Source organism: Bidens hawaiensis, unplaced genomic scaffold (assembly GCF_021521415.1).
Source record: "Bidens hawaiensis isolate Kalapana, Puna unplaced genomic scaffold, B.hawaiensis_p1.1 tig00013016_1, whole genome shotgun sequence".
In the NCBI taxonomy this organism is placed as follows: Eukaryota; Viridiplantae; Streptophyta; class Magnoliopsida; order Asterales; family Asteraceae; genus Bidens; species Bidens hawaiensis.
Genome location: NW_027492095.1, coordinates 240,503 through 260,000, shown reverse-complemented (window position 1 = coordinate 260,000; position 19,498 = coordinate 240,503). Strand labels below are relative to the sequence as shown.

The following is a 19,498-nucleotide window of genomic DNA, read 5'->3' as shown; positions in this document are numbered from 1 at the left end:
CTGTGAAGGAACGAAATGACAATTTATTCCTATATAACAAGACGATTGAATTGTAAATATCGACAAATTCTTGCGGAGTCCAAAGAAATGAAAAGAAAAAAGGGGGGTCAACTTGTTCCAATTTCATCTCTATTGAATTTGAATATCAGAATAGCGGATATGGTCATAATTCAATGGGTCAGGTCCACTTATTTTTCTTTTATTGATTTCTAATCTTTACAATGGATTTCATTGGCCTAATTGAAACTAGGAATATTTGGTGATTAAACAGATGACTTATCATGATTCGTGATAACTAATATACTATAACTCATTAGATGATAATATTATACATTATAAAGTTGGTTACTTTTTTATTCATATGAAGAATAGCGATATTCTTCATATGAATACTACGACAAAAACAAAGCCCCTTGTCGGGTTTGAACCAAGGGCTTACGCGTTACCATGGGATTACTCTACCACTGAGTTAAAAAAAGGGCTTGGTTCATTAAATTCCTGAGCGAGTCTGTACTATGTAAGTAAAATATATCTTCTTATATAAGAAGCCCAGTTACACATATACAGAAGTGCCTCGACAAAAGGTCCATTTAGATATAATAATTGCATTGTAGCGGGTATAGTTTAGTGGTAAAAGTGTGATTCGTTTTATTAACCCCCATAATAGTTAAGGGGTCTTTCGGTTTGATTCATATTCCGATAAAAACTTTATTTCTTTTAAAGGATTAAATCCTTTACCTTTCAATGAAACATTCAAGGAAAATAGAAATTTTCGGGATTTTTATCCAAGGTCAATTAAAAACTGAAAACTTGGATTATTAAATTGCGAAACAAAATGAGAAAATTGGATCAATATGTCCAATTGAATGAGTATGAATAAAGAATCCATGGATGAAGATAGACAAGTAGATTTCTAATCGTAACTAAATCTTCAATTTTTGTTTTGATTTGTAGCGAATAAATTGAAGCAAAATAGCTATTAAATAATGTCTTTAGTTTACTAGAGACATCGACATCTTTTTTTAGCTCGGTGGAAAGAAAACCCTTTTCCTTAGGACCCTCTCAAATAGAAATGTGTCGACTCCAAAGGGGCAGGGGTATGTCTTTAGCAGGTTAGGGTTTGCAATTCAGAAAGGGGTGGCGGCGCAGCTTGTTGCCCGCCTACCTGCTATATTGATGTAATATCTATGTTTCTACATATTGGAACCCAATTTTTGACAAAGGTTTTAATACCATTATTAAAGAAGAGTGAGGAATAAATACTATCGTTTCTTATGATAAAGATAAAAATTATTATGGTTTCGTGGCTCCTTTTCTAAAATAATCAAACACTACAATTTTTATCTTTTCTAAAATAATCAAACACTACAATTATGTTCATGGACCAAAAAAAATAGGGATATTTAGTATCTAACCTAACAATCAATGCTATTTAATCTAAACGAAATCATAATTAAACTAAATTTTTTTACTTCACATGGAGTATAATAGTATTTCATTGCAAAATAATTAAAACTTTATAGATGTTCATGATCCAAGTTGGCCGTTAAGTGAATGAGAGGTAAGCAAGAGAGAAAAGATAGAGTGTAGGAAGTTCATAAGTCTAAGCGTACGTAAGAGAGGAGGAAGAGAGAAACGGATGAGATATGTGAGAGAAATTGAGGAGAGAGATGTGGATGATGATGTTGCGAAGTGGGGCTCTGAGTACTACTAATAAAGAAGAGGGGGGGGGGGGGGGGTGTAATACGTTAAATTACAATTTTGGTAGTTGTTTTATTGAGATATAAGGATGTTAGAGTTACACATAGTTATTAATAAAATTGTATTTTTAGTTAAATATGTGTTAGCATGCAATTACGTTTTTATATTTTATAGGTTACGAAAAAAAAAAGTGACTTCTAACGTCTGTTGTAACCTTTGTCTTTTATATAGCAATCTATTGCAAACAAAACTAACTTGAGTTGATAAGTTTTGAGACTAGAAATATTAAAAAAAAGTAACCAAATAAATAGTTCGTAGTTTATTCGTTGACATTTGCATTACTTTGAGAAGATTATATAATAAACAATTCTATTCATGGTTTAATATTCTCAATGTTGGTGTAGGCAGTAGGCAGTAGGATAAAGAACGAATAGAATTAAAAAGAAGAATAAACTGAAGTTTTTGGGCTCGTGACTACAAATCCACACCAAAGCAAAGTTGGGCCCACTAAAATGAAATAAATGGAAGCAAAGGTCTAGCGCAAAGTAAGCAGCCTTTCAGTGACGGAACCAGAAACTTTTAGCTCGAGGTCGTAATAGTATTGTTTTGGATTTGTAATCCCTGAGTGTACATCAGTTACTTTTTTGTTAGCAGAATTTGTAACCATAACCTTCAAGGTCTCGTATATTGAAACCATTGTATAAACGTTTTTATCTCGACAATTGCAGAAACATTAACATATTTATGTTTTAGGAAAGCATTGACAATTCGGCTGACAGGGGTCTTTCGCATCGTCTTCTACTTCCTCTTGAATACTAACTGAATAATTAATAACATAAACATTAACATATTTATGTTTTAGGAAAGCATTGACAATCTATTATTTCTTAGCATTTAATGGATTTGATGAAATTTAGATGTTCGGTTTATTTTTCTAAATTCATTTTGAAAACATGTTTATACATATAAGAAGTTAAGAACAATATTAAAAATAAAATGTTTTTTGACAAACTAACTAATAAATTCTAAATTAGAAAATATATAGTAAATAAAGAAGAAAATAAAAATTAAACGAATAAGTTTTGAGTAAGTATTGATAGCAGTGTTTTAAAAACCGGTTTAAACCGGCCGGTTGAACCGGTTAAACCGGATTTCGCACCCTAACCCGGTATTTTGAGTCCGGTATTTATGGCCGGTTTGCTAGAACATCGTACCGGCGGTTTTTGTCTAAAATACCGGTTTTTACCGGCAAACCGGTTTTAAGCCCGAAAGATTTTTGATATTTGCGGCCCATATTTTTTTCAAAAATATTTTTAACCAAACAATTAACATTCAAACGTGTAAACTTTAGGCTATTTTTTTAAAATTGATTGTTTTTGTATTATTTTTCTAATATTGATTAACTTTTGGATTATTTTTTGATATAAGAATCATTTAGTTTTGGGTTATTTTTGGATTGAAGTTACATTTATAGAAAATTATAAGAAATTATTTAACCATTTTTTAGCCAATCTGGTACAAGTAAAATACCGGTTTTTAAAACATTGATTGATAGCCAACAACATAAGTATAAGTAGCCTTGATTAAAAGAAAAAATAAAGTAATAATAAAGTAACAAGGGTTTTATGGTGGTAGTTGAACCATTTAATGATTAAAAAAATGCCATATAGTGTCTCGACTCTCAAAACACCTTTCTTCCTTCTCCAATGTATTGGACTGTCAAACCACCACCACCGGCATGGAAACTTTCAAATATACTAACTTTATCTTTGGGCCGTTTAACTTTAAGTACTCTTCTAAATTGCATAATCGGAGAGGGTCAAGCTATAACTTTTCGTTTCCGGTTGAGTACCATGATAATCCGGTATGTGGCTAAGTTATTCGGGCCAGAGGGTCAACGGACCCTCCTGGCCCCCTGTAAATCCGTCCCTGAGCCCTTTGCAGTTTGGCACGAAAATCAAGGTGTCATAATTATGATGAGGAAGGCTAATCTCGTTGTAACTTTCTCCAGGCAGATGGTTCGTAGGGTTTAACATTTTCCTCAATTTTATATATGTCTAGAATTCTTTTTGATATTGACGACTTTGTATAAACAATTTGATGTGTTGGTTTATTTAAACTATTTGCATGTTTTAGTAATCCGTTATCTACAACTTGTTTGGTTGATGACAAAACCTAATAACTTGTTGGGTGACATAGAGTAGGTTGATTCACACTAGTAAATAGGGTAATTGAACCATAAAAGATCTAATGATAAAGACTTGTTTTTGATTACCACCTAAATTAACCAACTTTCCAACATTATGTCTATGTGGTGTCTAGTTAATTGATTGAAATGAGTTTTGTGTGATACCTAGAACCTGAAATTGGAGGGGGTTGCATTTCCTTAAATTGTTTTTAAAATCAATCTTTCATTATCGTTTGACGTCGTTTGTCCACCTTAGTTAATTAAATTTGTATTAAATAATCAAACAAATTTTATAATACTAACCACATGCTTCTCGTGCAATACCCTACTTACTTTATCTATATAGTTTAATTGGGTTTTTGAATGACTAAAACGATGGTAATCAATTATTTGATTTTGGATGACAAATGTTATGTATATGGCAACAAACGTATGTGATGAGGAGGAGAAAGACTAGTGCAACTTGTTTTGTGGAACACTGGTGTCAAACTAGCAAAAGAGGTGGGAGATATGAGAGTGTACGTTGTTTCTGATGTTTTGAGATGAACGTCTTGGATAATTCCGGGAGAACCCATAACGCTTGCGTGTTTTCTCATTCGGATACAAGTTGGCGATTAAGTGGATGAGAGAGGTAAACGAGAGAGAAAAGACAGAGTGTAGGAAGTTCATAATTCTAAGCGTAAGGGAGAACGCTTTGATGAGTTTTTTTTGGGAGGGAGAAGAGACAGGAGTGAGATAGAGATGTGGATGACGATTTTGCAATGTGGATGCTCTTATTAGTTTACATATGATGTCTATATTTACTAACCGATCCCATCTATAAATGTAAACGTCTATTCAATGTATGATAATACGATTCTATCAATCAATCTCCGCATTATCTTTGTCAATCAATTTCCATTAAAGTGGTATCAAAGCCACACACGTCAATTATGTAATTATAGAAATTTACGAACATTATCGATTAGATTCTATGACAACATAATAGGATTTTAAGTCCGGATCTCTCATAAAAAGAACAAGAACAATTCAAACATGGCGACTACAATAAATACGGTATACATACATAATACGCTTCTATCAACCATTCTTTGCATTATTTTTATCAATTGGTTTCCATTAATGGTTAGTTACCGTCACTCTTGAATGGTTATGTTGGAAAACTATAATACAAGCATCTTTTTGCCATCTTAATAACGTTCTACTATGAATCGGTGAGCGAAAAATGTAGATGGTGATTTCGCCAACAAAGGTGATGCATCTTGTCTCAACACTTCAATTAAGGAAAATATTTTCAAGAATCTATGTGAAAACAAACTAATGCCCGTCATAGCTTCTTCTAACTACAAAGATGTGTGGGATTATGAATGGCTTCTTACGAAAGCCATTGAATAAAACCGACAATCTTAAACTTCTTATATGGCCGGCCGTTTATGCAAAACTAACTAGATTAACAAAAACACATTAGATCAGTCACCATATACAAATGTAGTTTTTAGGGCTCCCTCATGGGACGAGACTTTTCAAATGTCGATCTTATAAAAAAATCTTACAGGACGAGTTATGTTTTCAGAGCATAGTGATAGTGGCATTCTTGGTTGTTTTTTAGAAAATAACTAGTGATTTGAAAGTTAGAGAGTGAAATATGAAGGAGAGAGACTTGTTTTCTGTAAAAGGACAAAGCCAAACAAGTGAGAAAGATGTTAGGAATCAACACGCACTCTCACAAAATATGGAAACAAAATAGCACGGGGATTTAACGTTGTTTGATCAAAGCTGACCTACGTCCACGGGTATCAACGAGTCTTATTCTTTATTGGGTGACAGTTTTGCTTACAAACATATGATCATCTCTAGAGAGATTAAACCAGGATAAACGCATTTAAAATAAATGATTTGGGAATAATCTAGGGCCGGCTACCCATTGCCTCGCTCCATTCTCTTTTACTACAGCTTAGTCTAGTCTCGGCCTAAGAGATGTTACCCGGAGGGGGGGGTGATAAACTTTTTTGGGGTGATTTCGATGGTGTGATAGGGGCAAACTACACAAGCATGTGTTGGAACCTAGTAATATTACTAGTAATATTACTAGGTCCCAACACATGCTTGTGTAGTTTGCATAATATTACTAGGTCCCAACACATGCTTGTGTAGTTTGCCCCTATCACACCATCGAAATCACCCCAAAAAAGTTTATCACCCCCCCCCCTCCGGGTAACATCTCTTAGGCCGAGACTAGACTAAGCTGTAGTAAAAGAGAATGGAGCGAGGCTATGGGTAGCCGGCCCTAGATTATTCCCAAATTGGATGTGGCTCGATGGTAGAGCACTCACTTTACTAGTGAGAGGTATGACCCTGGCTTGCCAGGATTCGAGTCCTGATCTCACCCGGTTTTACCGGCTCCTCGCTGTCGTGCCGTTTGGCGGGCGTGGGGTCGGCTTTTATCCGGTGAATCCCTCAATAGGTGGACAGCTAGGGGCTCCGTCCGTCTGGACTAGTGGCCAGCTCGGGCTATCTTTAGCCAATGGGGGCCGCGTACGAAATACCCGGCGTTACTTAGTTGGTCGTTCAAAAAAAATATATGTATACAAATAATTTAAATGCTATAAACACTTAATAGCTAATTAAGTTATTATTAATTAATGGGTATTAAACACAATACATATTAATAAAATGATTCACTAGTAATATTAAAAGGGATTTCATTTTGAATGGCCTGCATTTATAGCAATTTAAGAAGTGCATTTTTCGAGTTTGCACCTATCATCTTAACCATGTAATTCTCTATACCATCGAATATAAGATTACACAATATATAACCATTTTATGCATTCACCTTCTATAGTAGTTATTTTGTTCTTAACACTGATTTACATTAAAATTTTGATCAGCCTGAGTGGAAATCCATCAAAACTTAAGAGCATAATTAATCAAGGGTTTTGTTTAATTTGAGATTGAATTTAGTTGGCATCATCATATATATCCTCATCAAATAATAAACTAAGTAAATGACTGTTTCAACTTACTTTAAGATAGTATCATACCTTGACATCTCAATTTAAATCTCTTCTAGATATATATGCGTGTACTAACTATATATCTATCAAGAAAACCACTTTTAAACACTTGTTTAATTTTCAATTATATTTTTTTTCATTTTTTATTTATTGTTGATCTTTACCGAAATAAAATATTATACTTAGACTATGAAATTACATATATGTTGCTAGTAATATACATATATTTACCTCGTATGATATATATATATATATATATATATATATATATATATAAAGTAACTACAAGTTCTTATAAAAACTAATTTTCAAAATTGTAATTGTAGATATAGATATAAAAAATGATAAAACTAAACTCAAAGAACATTAACATACAAAAACTTTTATAAAAGACGTTAGTTTTCAATGGTTACTTCAACGTATTAAATAAATTTACAGTTCTGTAATAATACTAATTCTATATATATATATATATATATATATATATATATATATATATATATATATATATATATAAAGCAACTACATATGATACATATGTGTACTTAAAACCGTAATCTACTATTACTTTTTAATTCTTCTTTTAGGTTTGGACAAGATGAATGAAAAAATAAAATATCAGAAAATGAGTATACACCCTCCGTTTTTAAGAAATTTTTTTGGCACTTTCCGTACCTCACTATGACAACAACATCGCTTGATGAAGGAGTTGAATCGGATGACGATCCTTCTGTTTTTGACTCTGTCTTCTTGATCATCACCATTTTCGTGAACCGGTAGTAGTCTATGTGATTATTTGTTGTAATGATGTAATGAGAATTGTCTCTTGAATGAATATACTTTGGCTTATATATATAGAGGTTATGGTTTTAAAGTTAATAAATATTAATTAATGGAGTAAAAGTAAGAATCATATTATACATGTATATATTAGTATCTAATAAATAAAAATCTTATGGGACAGATAATATAACACATATTAACAAAGTTTGATGGTATGAACGAGTTTCTTGCTTTTCTCAAATATTATGTACAATGACAAAACAATAATCACGTATGTAATTCTGTTATTGCACATATGTATCGTTATATTACACAAATTATTTTGTTATTACATATATGATTCTGTCATTACAAATATATAATTTTGTTTTGGGTTATATAATTTCAATTATTACACGTATGTAATTTTATTTTATTTTTTTGTTATTCGAATTTTATTTTATTTTTATGTATATGTAATTAGAAAAGAATATTAAGTTTCTCTCTCTTTTTTTTCCAAACTGTTAACTTATATAAACACAAACACTGACAAAAGCACCCATCGGAAACCTCCACAACCCGGAGGACAGCCACAAAAAGAAATTAAAGAAGTTACATGAAATCAAAAGTACACTAACTCAACCAATCTAAAGATCTTTGATTACACCTATACTTATACCAAAGGAAGCCCTTTGCCTTTATATCCCCTATTATCTCTTTCAAATTAACCTTCTTTCCTTTAAACACTTTTTCGTTCATCGCCTTCCAAAGTCCCCAACAAACGATAATGATAATTTCATGGAACACCTCCTTTGTATTTGCTCCAAGGTTGATGGTCTTGTGAAGTTCTAAAAGTGTCGTGTCTTTGTGTCTTCCGGCAATCCTTCGGATATTAAGGAATTTATAACCATGACTAGGAGCAATTTGTACCTCACGTAAGAGTGTCGTGTCTTTGTGTCTTCCGGCAATCCGGCTAATATCGTTAGCAACATCATGTTTTTCGACTTCGATGGACTCATGGGCTTGTTTTTGTTGCCCATCTTGCACCTTTAATGTGTCATCAAGATAAATATATTGTGTAGAAACAAGACTTGACTCTTGTAGCCGTTGCTTTTCTTATTGTCTTCATAAGCAATAATATTGCCATGAATAGTCGATACTCATCGTGTGTTAGATCGACACATAAATGTGCATTCGTTATATGGTTATAAACATAAACTATATTACCTCTAATCTTTTTATTTATATATAGTAGGTTTTCATATATAATGATATAAAAACGATACATTTAGATGAACGTACTAAAGTTGAATATGGTTAAACACTAATTAGATTGAATATGAATTTAACTGAAATTAAATAACTAAATTACTGTTTGAACTATTATTTTATATTAAACAAAATGATGGTGTCGCACGCTATAGCGGGTCCGCGAATGATATATATTTGAAGCCAAGCTCATAACTTTGATTGGCAAGGGAACAGTAACAGTAAATAGGTTAATTTGGGTGATTTGTGTTCACTTATGGGTTCATTTGGGTATGCTCAAGTTATAGACAAGTCAATTTGAATTGGGTCTATTCAAACTATACAACGGGTAAAAACTAGCCCCCAAAAAATTTAGTGGGGGAAACATGTTGTTGTTGTTGTTGTTGTTATTATTATTATTATAACGCGACCTATTTCAATATGAACCATTTGACGTGTAAAGTGATATTAACAATAAATTGTAGATTAATTACGAGTCAGTGGCAAAAACTTTATCACAGAATTAACATATCAAGAGTACATTGTCCACTTTTCAACATATAAGTACTGATAAAGATAGCTTTTTGCAATTTCAATGAAAATAGTTCCATTCTATATAGGGGTGTCCAAATGGGCATTAATCTTCAGGTCTGTTTAGATATCAAATAACATCTCTAGCATACCCGGCCCGATCCACCCGACTAAAAATATATATATGGTTCGGGTTTTAATAGGGTCTGACGGGTCCAGTTCTACGCTTCTAGCAAATTAAGACAAGATGTGTAACATTAACTTTCATATGGTCAAACTACCATTTTCATGATGAATAGATACTAATCACATACCAATAAGAGATCCCAATAAGCGATGATGAAGCATGTACCATTAATGAATATGGTGATCTCATGAGCAGAGGCGTCTCGATAGTTAGGGGTGATATTCAAAATTAGTGTGTTGATACTTCTTAACAATTCAATGCATTGCTATATAGGCGTCGATAGTTTGTGGGGTGGGGGGGGGGTGATATTTAGGGGTACATATTAGTTATGATCTTCTCCTATTAAAACAATATTGTTACTTTTATTTGATCGAGTTGCAATTGGGTTTCGTGGGTCATCCTTCAAACCTGCTTATGGAACCGAACCCGACCTAGGCTCTGATTATATCCACATGCTAAACCAGGGAGCCGGCCCTATTTAATAACCAAAACGGGTATCGGGGTGTGACGGGTCTAATCCGTCTCTTGCTCACCCTAAATCCATATGATATAAATGCACCACCAACGTCATCGCGTGTCATAATCACCTGCATTAAATGAGATGCAAAATTGATTTATTTTAACAATTAATGTTCTACTCTTGAATCCATTTAACCCATCTAAAGCGGGATTTGAATCCTCAATCTTCAAAGGGAGAGAGAACCTACTATATCATCATATACCATTGGGTCAAATGTTCTTTGATGAGATACAAAATGATTTAAAGTTACAATATATAATTGGAATGCGAAATGAAGTTTCACAATAGTATTAAAACAAACTTATCTTGCATATACAATGGCACAAATGTGATCTATTCCAACAAGGAAATTTAATCTAATCAAAGCTTTATGTTAAAAAAATTATCAATGCATCAAATACATTGGAATGGTCCTGCATTCAGCTCACATCTAGATCTGCTTTTATGTTAACATATGATCAATTGATCATACCATATGTTAACATGAAAAAAGAATATCATAGCTGAAAGCCAAGCTAGTATTGCAACCGTAATATAGTAGATGAGGAATGGACCTCAAGCTTTTCCAAGAAATCTTTCAGTGATGTCACGTATCGCGAAAAACTTTTAATGCTAGTACCTGGTTTCAAGTCCCACAGACGACAAGGATATTAAAAGAAATCCGTTGTTCAAAAAAATAACAAAATTACAAATATACTTTTGTTTTAACCTTACCATCATGTGTATCATTATTTTTTACCTACATTTCATGCAGCTTATACTAATTACATGGATAATGGATTGTTCATTAAGTTAGTTTTCAAATGTGTTAACTACACTGTAGTTCACTTGCCTGCACAAAAGGTACTTTGACTACTACACTGCGGAGATTTTGTTAGACTTCGATTTAATCAAGAAATCAAAGTAATTCAGAAGTCAATTTAGAAAGTCAAAATAGGTCAAATAAAAAAGTCAAACTGTTGTAAATTATAAAATGAAGATCAAAATATGCATTGTGCAGTGTCTTTATGAAGATCGTATCGAAGGCTTAAATGTTTTTTTTCAGTATAATTTGAATCCCACAACTCCGAAATGATATTATCGTCAACTGATCGCTCGGGGAATCTATTATAATGTACATCGGTGATATTGCATTGTGCAATATAATGCATGCATACATTACATACCTTATCTTCTCTTGCTTATGAGCGTAGGCGGTTTATTGAATTATAACCCATTCAAATTTAGAAAAAAAAACACAAAAAGCTCGTTCCACCTTTTTCCGACTCTTGCACCTTCTTGAACTTTATCAAAATACGCATGCCAAACCCATAAATCATGTGATATGACCCTTCGAGCATGAGCTTTGCCTCTTTGGTATTGGTGATCATCTCTCACCGTCGAACACATTTTCCATACCCGATATGTACATGTACAACCAAACTTCCCGAGATCACCATGTCTATATTCATGTGCATTATACAAAAGCGCAATGTTGTGGCTAGTTGGTGCACGTAAAAACTCTTTCTCGTATAAAATAATAATTGCATTGCAAAAATAATCAAGGCTTTCTTTTGAGCTCTTATCACACATAGCTAAATATATATCATCTTCGTCAGTAACATTACTGGTTGTGAGTTGTTTAATCGCCGATGTCCCTTTCTATAATGTTGTGAAACTCTTTCTTATCTTCACATTTATTCTTTCTTGAAACCATTCAAAATTGACGTTTATATCCGCAACAATTTTTAAAATTAGTTCTGAAACACACCTTCATCTTATTTTGGGCTATCGACGAAGTAATCTTCTATTAGAACCTCATGACTCATGAGTCTTTTCACAAATCACATGTGGCGCGTAATTTTTTTTTATTATTCAACTTCGGGTGCAGTGGTGGCAACTTTGGCAATAACTTCGAGTCCACTAGAATCGGATGGGTCGTACTCATTCGATTATGGTAGTGAAAGAATAATATTATGTTTCATTGTGTTGAGTTTCTAGATAATATATAAGGAGTATGAATTGGTGGCTTGATGCTTATTATCTTCATTATAATTTTATATGAATGATTATTAATCTTAGTCTATGCTAAGGGTGCAAACGAGCCGAGCTCGAGCCTATGCTCGGCTCGTTTAACTTACATAGAGCTCGAGCTCGGCTTTTCGAGCTCTATTTTAGGTCGTGGGTAGATATTCAAGGTCGATCTAGACTCGGGTTCGGCTCATTTACTATTTATCAACTATAATTACTTTTATATATTTTTTTCTATTATAACTTTATGTATAAAATAATAAATATTATTTAGTTATTTTTTTTCATAACGTTATACATACCAATTACGTAATAAATATTAAATATATATTTTAAAAAATTATATAAATGACAAGTTCGTTTAGGCTCGCGAGCCGACTATAGCTCGATAAGTGAAGCTTGGACTCGAGCTCATTTATTAAACGTGTTTACTTTTAGGCTCGAAGTCGGGCTCGGCTCGATCAACCCTTTTAATGAGCCGATCTTGAGTAATTCGCAAACAGCTAGGCTCGTTTGCACCTCTGGCCTATACTTTCTCCCTCTTCTATTTGAGTGATTTATTTGTAAATATTGCATGAATTCCTATATCAAAATTATTTAGTTTTGGGTCTAATACAAGGTGAGAATAAATTTTTGGACGGCCAACAAATAAATACAAATAAAGCTGACTATCTAGGGATAATCCAACGGAAAAAAAAAGACGACCCGTATGTCCGTGATCGCAAACAACGTTGGTCGTTGGGTAGCCCAAGATAGCACACAATCTCCTGTTCCTGAAAAAACTCATTGTCCGAAAGCCCACTACAATAAAATCGGGTTATGATCAGATTGAAACTTAAAAATTTTGCGATCTCTAACCCAAATCTACACTTCCACTCTAATGTCGTTTGAGCTAAAGGTTATTAACACACAAACAACCTTAAGAATGTGAATAATAATATTTAGTTTTGGTTATAACATAATGTGAGAATATATAATTAAACATTCAAACAAGTAATAAAATGAGATGTGGTGGGTGGGTCCAAAGAGTGAGACTAATAATGTAGGAGTCATGTGGTGTGGTTGGATCGAACAAGTGGTTGTGCACATGCAAATAACATGCATTCGACGACACCGGCCAGTCTTACTTCTTTTAAACCATTATCCACTCTTTTCTATATATCCTCAACCATCAAATAATCAACTTGTACACACGATATATTTATTAGAAAAGCTAAAAAATAATAACACAAATGTTATATAAGATAAGTTGTAATTAAACCAATCAGTAAAGGTTGTTTACGACCAATTTCAATTTGTAAATACTTAATCTTCAATTATTAGGTGTACTGACGGTATCTTTTGGTGTAACTAGTTATTCCTTATTTTGGAGTCAAAATAGTTAATGGGCAGTGAAAATTGTAATAGGTGTACTTGACGCTATTATAGTAGGATCATCTTTGGTATAATTATTGTGTGGATTGCGGAAGGTGCTAGTGTGGCACAATCCATTTTGACTCGTTTTTTTATAGTTTACATTCTTTTATATTGCAACTTCTTACCGTCATATTTAAGTTAATGCATCACCTAGAACACGTAAACTAGGTATTCTAGGTCCGTTACAAATACATAGAATATATAGCATAGATACTTGGTATTCATTATTATCACTTGAGATATATAGAAAGTAGAAACTATGGTACATTATTGCTAAGTATCAAGTATGGATTATTAAAAATATTAAGACGTGTATTTGAATCGATATTTCCCATGATCTTGTAATATTTTGATTTTGGCATCAATGATTGAATGGATTTTTCCAAATAGAAAATGGATTATGGGACACTGTTCGAATTTGTCACCGATTAAGTTTGTGACTCATACCCTTTGTGACTTGATTTGTTTTTGCGACTAATTTGTAACCATCTGGTTGTGATAGATTAACAGCCGCTCTACTTCGTCACCGAAGTATGCCACTTTCGTTCAGCGACATGATTTGCGACGAGTATTCGTATATCTTTTCTTTAATGTGAGTTCATAATCAGTTGAAAGTTAAAAGACTGGTTTCGTCCTTTTTAATTTTCATTTGCTAATTTATCAACCGAACTATTATATAACAATGTAATTAGATCAATTTATTGACACCTTAGTCGTTAAAATTCTTGAAGAGAATGCTTCTTTCTTATAAATTTGATACAAATTCCTATGAGTATCAAATCAAGTCAATTTAATTTTTTTTTTTTTTTGAACGGCCAATTTCAATAACAGTCCACCCCACTCGAGCCAAGACAATGTTGTCTTAACCGGGCCCACACTTGAGCACGAGTGTTGTTTCCTGGTCCACCTAACCACCAATTCACCGGATAAACCCGACCCCCACGCTCATAGTGGAGAGCCAGTAAAACCAGTCGAGATCAAGAATCAAACCTGAGATCTCCAGGTCTTCTATCATATCCCTGGCCATCTGAGCTAGCCCTGATGGTTTCAATTTAATTAATTTAGTTATTTTAGTAGTGAATGAAATAAATATTAATTATTAATTATTATGGATTAAATTAACTAACCAAGGGTATATTAGCCTAAAAGTGGACAAGATATTTAATTACTAAATCTAAAAAGGGCAAAGGATAGATGCAAAAAGTGAGAGGGCATGTGCTGGGCCTAACAGAACTCACATTGGTTTCCTTGGTCTCTTGTTCACATGTCTATTCTATACATAAACATTATTGTTGATATATATAAATATATAAATTAATACACATACATATATACAAGGATTCGCTAATCATTTTAAATGGTTAGGGTATATAGAGTGTCAAATCTTAGAGAATCAATGAAAAGTGTTGTTATCTAAACAACTCTTTGAATTGGACATTATGAAGTGAATTTCTCTTTGATTTAAAAAAGGTTTATGAGAATAATCTCAGTGGCAAGTAAATTTTAATTATAAATACAATGATGAGAACCATGAACACTATCCAGGTTTCGGGTTGTGAAGCGGATTGAGTAACCTAGTTATGACCAATTGGAAACCACATATATATGATTTGATGAATTACTTGTTTTATAGATAATTGAAAGACAAAGTATGTGACAATGATGATCAACGATGCAAATCACGGGTGAATTAACCTCGCATCTGCATCAGTGGCCACATTGATACGCCCCATCTCTTCTGTCTACAACACCAAAATACGTTAGCCCATACGCCGCGTCTCCTTTTTTGCTTATAATCCTCCATCTTTCATGAGTCTTCGCTTTTGGTCCTCTAACACCGATCCAAACGGGATCCAAAAACTTTTGTAACGCCTTCGTACATGAAAATCATAAACCATCTCAAAGTACAATATTCAGAGCATGAATACACTTCAAAACAAACAAATAAACATGTTACTTGACATAAAATAACATGAGCATTTTAAGAAGGGGAGACGGCTAGCTCCTATAACCTATCTTCTAACTAATATTAACAATATTTATCGATCTGTAAACTAACGATGAAATCAAAAGGCTTCAAATGAAATCGAAAAGGCTACTAGTCATTTTAGAAGTGTAATAAAAAAACTTTAAAACGTTCTACAAATGAAATCAAAAGGCTTCAAGACGTTCTAAAAAGGTCAACATGACACATTGCAAAGATCAACGAAGATGAAAACCGAGGATAGATTGGGGCTAGGTGGTAACGGAAGGTTGAGGAGGGGTTCGGTAATGGGTTATTCTAAAAACAAATCCAAAAGTGCAATACAAGCAAATAGTTATATATACTCGTTAATAAGAAAACATTACAAGTTTTGACACTTGTTACTCTCGTCAAACCTTTAATAGAAATGATTTTGAATATTAATTATATCATATATTAGATATTTATTCATTTAAAAGTAGCAATAAAGGCCTATCATCTCTGGCTCAATTGTTGAGAGCAAGACACCTAAAGACTCCAATTTAAAATGGAAAAGTTTTGTGTTTAAGTCTCATTTGATAAAAATATGAGGCTCAAAGTGGGCCCAAGGGGTTTTCTCACATATTGGTGGGTTTTTTCTTAAAGATGGAACGAAGGTGATCGGGTAGGCCAGTGGCCCGTCAGTGATCCGAATTAGCCGTAAAAAAAAAGTAGGAATAAATATATACTTACACCAAATGAGAGGGAATGAATGTGGCCACAAGGCTTGTGTCGGCCCGAATTGAATCCATGATCCAACTTAACTGCTCCACAACTACTAGCTAGTACGCCTACTGTACAAATGTGGACCAACATGTAGGCTAGCAAAACCAATCATCACTATTTTCTCATCTATAAATACCTACAAACACACCACACCATTCTTCATCAAACCATTTCCTCATTTTCATCTCTTTAACCACAATGGCTAAGTTCTTTGTGGTCTTCCTCTCGGCTCTTATCGCGGTTTCCATGCTTCACGCTACCGTAAGTCTCCACAAATGTTCGATTCACGTTTGAGAAAACTTTGTTACAAGTTTTTAATTAACACATTTTATTCGTTTTGAATGAATTAGGTTTCGGCTAGTGGAGGACATCGCGGTGGATTTGGACCAGGAAGCTTGACAAGCTCTCGTAAGTTTCTTGGATTCGGTTGTAATCTTATTATAATAAATAAGTAATTTAGCTGTCATGTCATATGTTTGACAAGTTTAGATTTTTGTTTCCCGGCTAGCCTCTCTCTTTTTAAATTAATTTAATTACCAAATATCTAAAATATATTCTACTTTTTATTAAAAGTATACTAAATTATAAAAATTTTAAAATAACATTTCCTACATTTTTAATAAAATATAATTTAACATTTTTTAAATATATATATATATATATATATATATATATATATTATTTAATTTTGTTTCTTAAAAACTTTTATAATTTGATATTTATAATAATTCTTAAATCTTTATTAATTCTTATTTCACCCATGGTTGATGATGACATCCAACATATAAATCTTACTAAGAACTTTTGGTTTCCTCTCCGGTTCACGCTTAATCCAAATGTAATATTAAAATTATTGAGCACGAATAATCTAAATTATATACTGAATCTTTTGCTTAATCGAACAGAGTGTCCCGGACAATGTGTGAGGCGATGCAGCAAAACGCAGTACCACAAACCATGCATGTTCTTCTGCCAAAAATGTTGTGCAAAATGCTTGTGTGTTCCTCCTGGTTTCTATGGAAATAAACAAGTGTGTCCATGCTACAACAACTGGAAGACGAAAGAAGGTGGACCAAAATGCCCATAGAGTTCACCGGCATTTGCGCATAATTACGCAACATATGAAGCTAATATGTACTACTTTGTTTTTGATCTTTAATGCTAGAGGTAATAGTGTGAGGTCCATTAGATCAAATGTGACAAAATGGTGGTTAATGATTGTTAATGTGCTACACTCCATTGATGCTGCTCTTGCATCTCATGTGATTGGGCCCTATATGTTTTACATTTGATATTTTTATTCTATTTAAATATATATAATAATAATTATTATTAATTCAATAATTCAAAGTTCCATATCTTATAAATTTTGTATCTTATTTTTGGTTCACTATAATGCTTGAAAGAAGATACTCATAACACATGATTGGAGAATGGAGATCAAGTTCTATATTGTATTTTTGTATTACATAAATTTAAAATTTTCATACGTAGATTATCTATTTATTAAAATCGGTAATAATAGGGGGAAAATGTAGGGTTGTGGGTTCAAATCCTTGCAAATACAAGGTAAATGTGTAATTTTGTTGTTAAAAAAAAACTTCTCGTAAAAGAGAACATGTCTATCTTTGGATATGTATAAATACAAGGATTGTATTATAAATGGTATTTTTCGATATACGAAAACGAATAATATTGTAAATGAAGATGGCAGAAACTAATGAAAAAATCACTGGGAGACAGATCCTACTCGATAAATTACCGACGTTGATTAAGTGAATTAGTGATAGTCCTTTTATGTGAATTAGTGATAGTCCTTTTATTGATGAAAATATTGATTTATAGTGTTAGCCAAATTTATGTGAATTATTCGACAATACATTCGTTTGCATAAATATGTTAAACAAAAGAAAATAAACATATGTCATGTTCTTTATTTATGTTTTTTTGTTTACTCACATAATTACATTATATATACACACACGAAATGTGATCAAATCAAATTATCTTCTAAATAGAACTTAAAAAGATCCTCTCTTTTTTTAACCCTTTAGTAACCTTTTATTTTAGATAATAAAAAGTCAACCAAACTAAATTAGTGGACGGATCATGATTTAAGTGGAATAAATATTACTCCGATAATAACTTCATATATTCATTTCAACTATTAGGTAGAGTTGGCTATACACGAATAAGAATGACAGAAGGAATAGAATGATTCATTACATGAGAATGAAGAAAGTGGTGTTTGGTTGATCAATGAAATGGAATCAACCATTACACATGGAATCTCATTCAATCAAAATCATTTCTTCTCACCCCACTTTTTTTTCATTTCATTCCTCCATCGCGCTACTTTCTCAACACCACCATCACCTAACAACAACCACTACCATTGCCACCACCACCACCGTCGCCACCACCACCACTTTACCACCTGCGCTACCACCGCCACTTGACCATAACCGTCACCACCATTGTCTCTTTCTGACCACCACCGATGTCGCCACCACCCTACCATCGCCATCACTACCAATGCTACCACCGCTACCCCAACGCCGCCACCACCACTATTTTCGTCGCTGAAGCTACCACCACCACCGTCACCATTTCCTTTTTTTTGTAAAAAAATAAATATCTTTGAGATAGAAATGTTTTTATTATCTATATTTCATGCATACAATTTTTTTTAGATACCAAACAACATAAATTAGTTTTTCATTTCATTTCCATAGGTTAACCAAACAAGACAAATAACTGGTAATGATCCATTTCATTCTCTTGTTCATTTCATTCTCATAGGTTAACCAAACAAGACAAATGACTGGTAATGATCAATTTCATTCTCTTGTTCATTTCATTCCTTCTCTCATTTCATTCCCTCTTCATTTCATTACTTCCAAGCAAACATACCCTTACTATTACTATTACTATTACTAATTATTATTAATTAGTATAAAAGAGAACTTTTGTGTTACAAAATAGGTTATTTTTGTTTTTGTATATGTAGTAATGGCTTGATAGTTGGTATATAAACTGATATTGGTGGGATGGTTTTGTTTGTTTAAAAAAGTGTTTGTACCTATTAGCAACTAGGGTTCAAATCCCTCATGACATGAAATGTTGATTTTTTTTATTGTGTTATTTTTGTTTTTGTATATATGATAGAATGGTTTGTCATGCTGCGAAT

At 32.9% G+C, this 19,498-nt stretch overlaps 1 protein-coding gene across 1 annotated transcript; it reads left to right on the top strand.

Moving 5' to 3' along the window:
- The first annotated feature begins 16,264 nt into the window (after positions 1-16,264).
- On the top strand, positions 16,265-17,644 carry LOC143543020 (gibberellin-regulated protein 6-like). Its single transcript, XM_077035454.1, has 3 exons — positions 16,265-16,569; positions 16,659-16,716; positions 17,214-17,644. Exons 1-3 carry the CDS (start codon positions 16,507-16,509, stop codon positions 17,393-17,395), a joined length of 303 nt encoding a protein of 100 aa, XP_076891569.1. The 5' UTR covers positions 16,265-16,506; the 3' UTR covers positions 17,396-17,644.
- Positions 17,645-19,498: the final 1,854 nt, after the last annotated feature.

Coding starts and splice junctions, on each gene's coding strand:
- LOC143543020 (XM_077035454.1), top strand. CDS start 16,507: ATGGCTAAGTTCTTTGTGGTCTTCCTCTCGGCTCTTATCGCGGTTTCC. Junction 16,570..16,658: donor TTTCCATGCTTCACGCTACC/GTAAGTCTCCAC, acceptor TGAATGAATTAG/GTTTCGGCTAGTGGAGGACA. Junction 16,717..17,213: donor AGGAAGCTTGACAAGCTCTC/GTAAGTTTCTTG, acceptor TTAATCGAACAG/AGTGTCCCGGACAATGTGTG.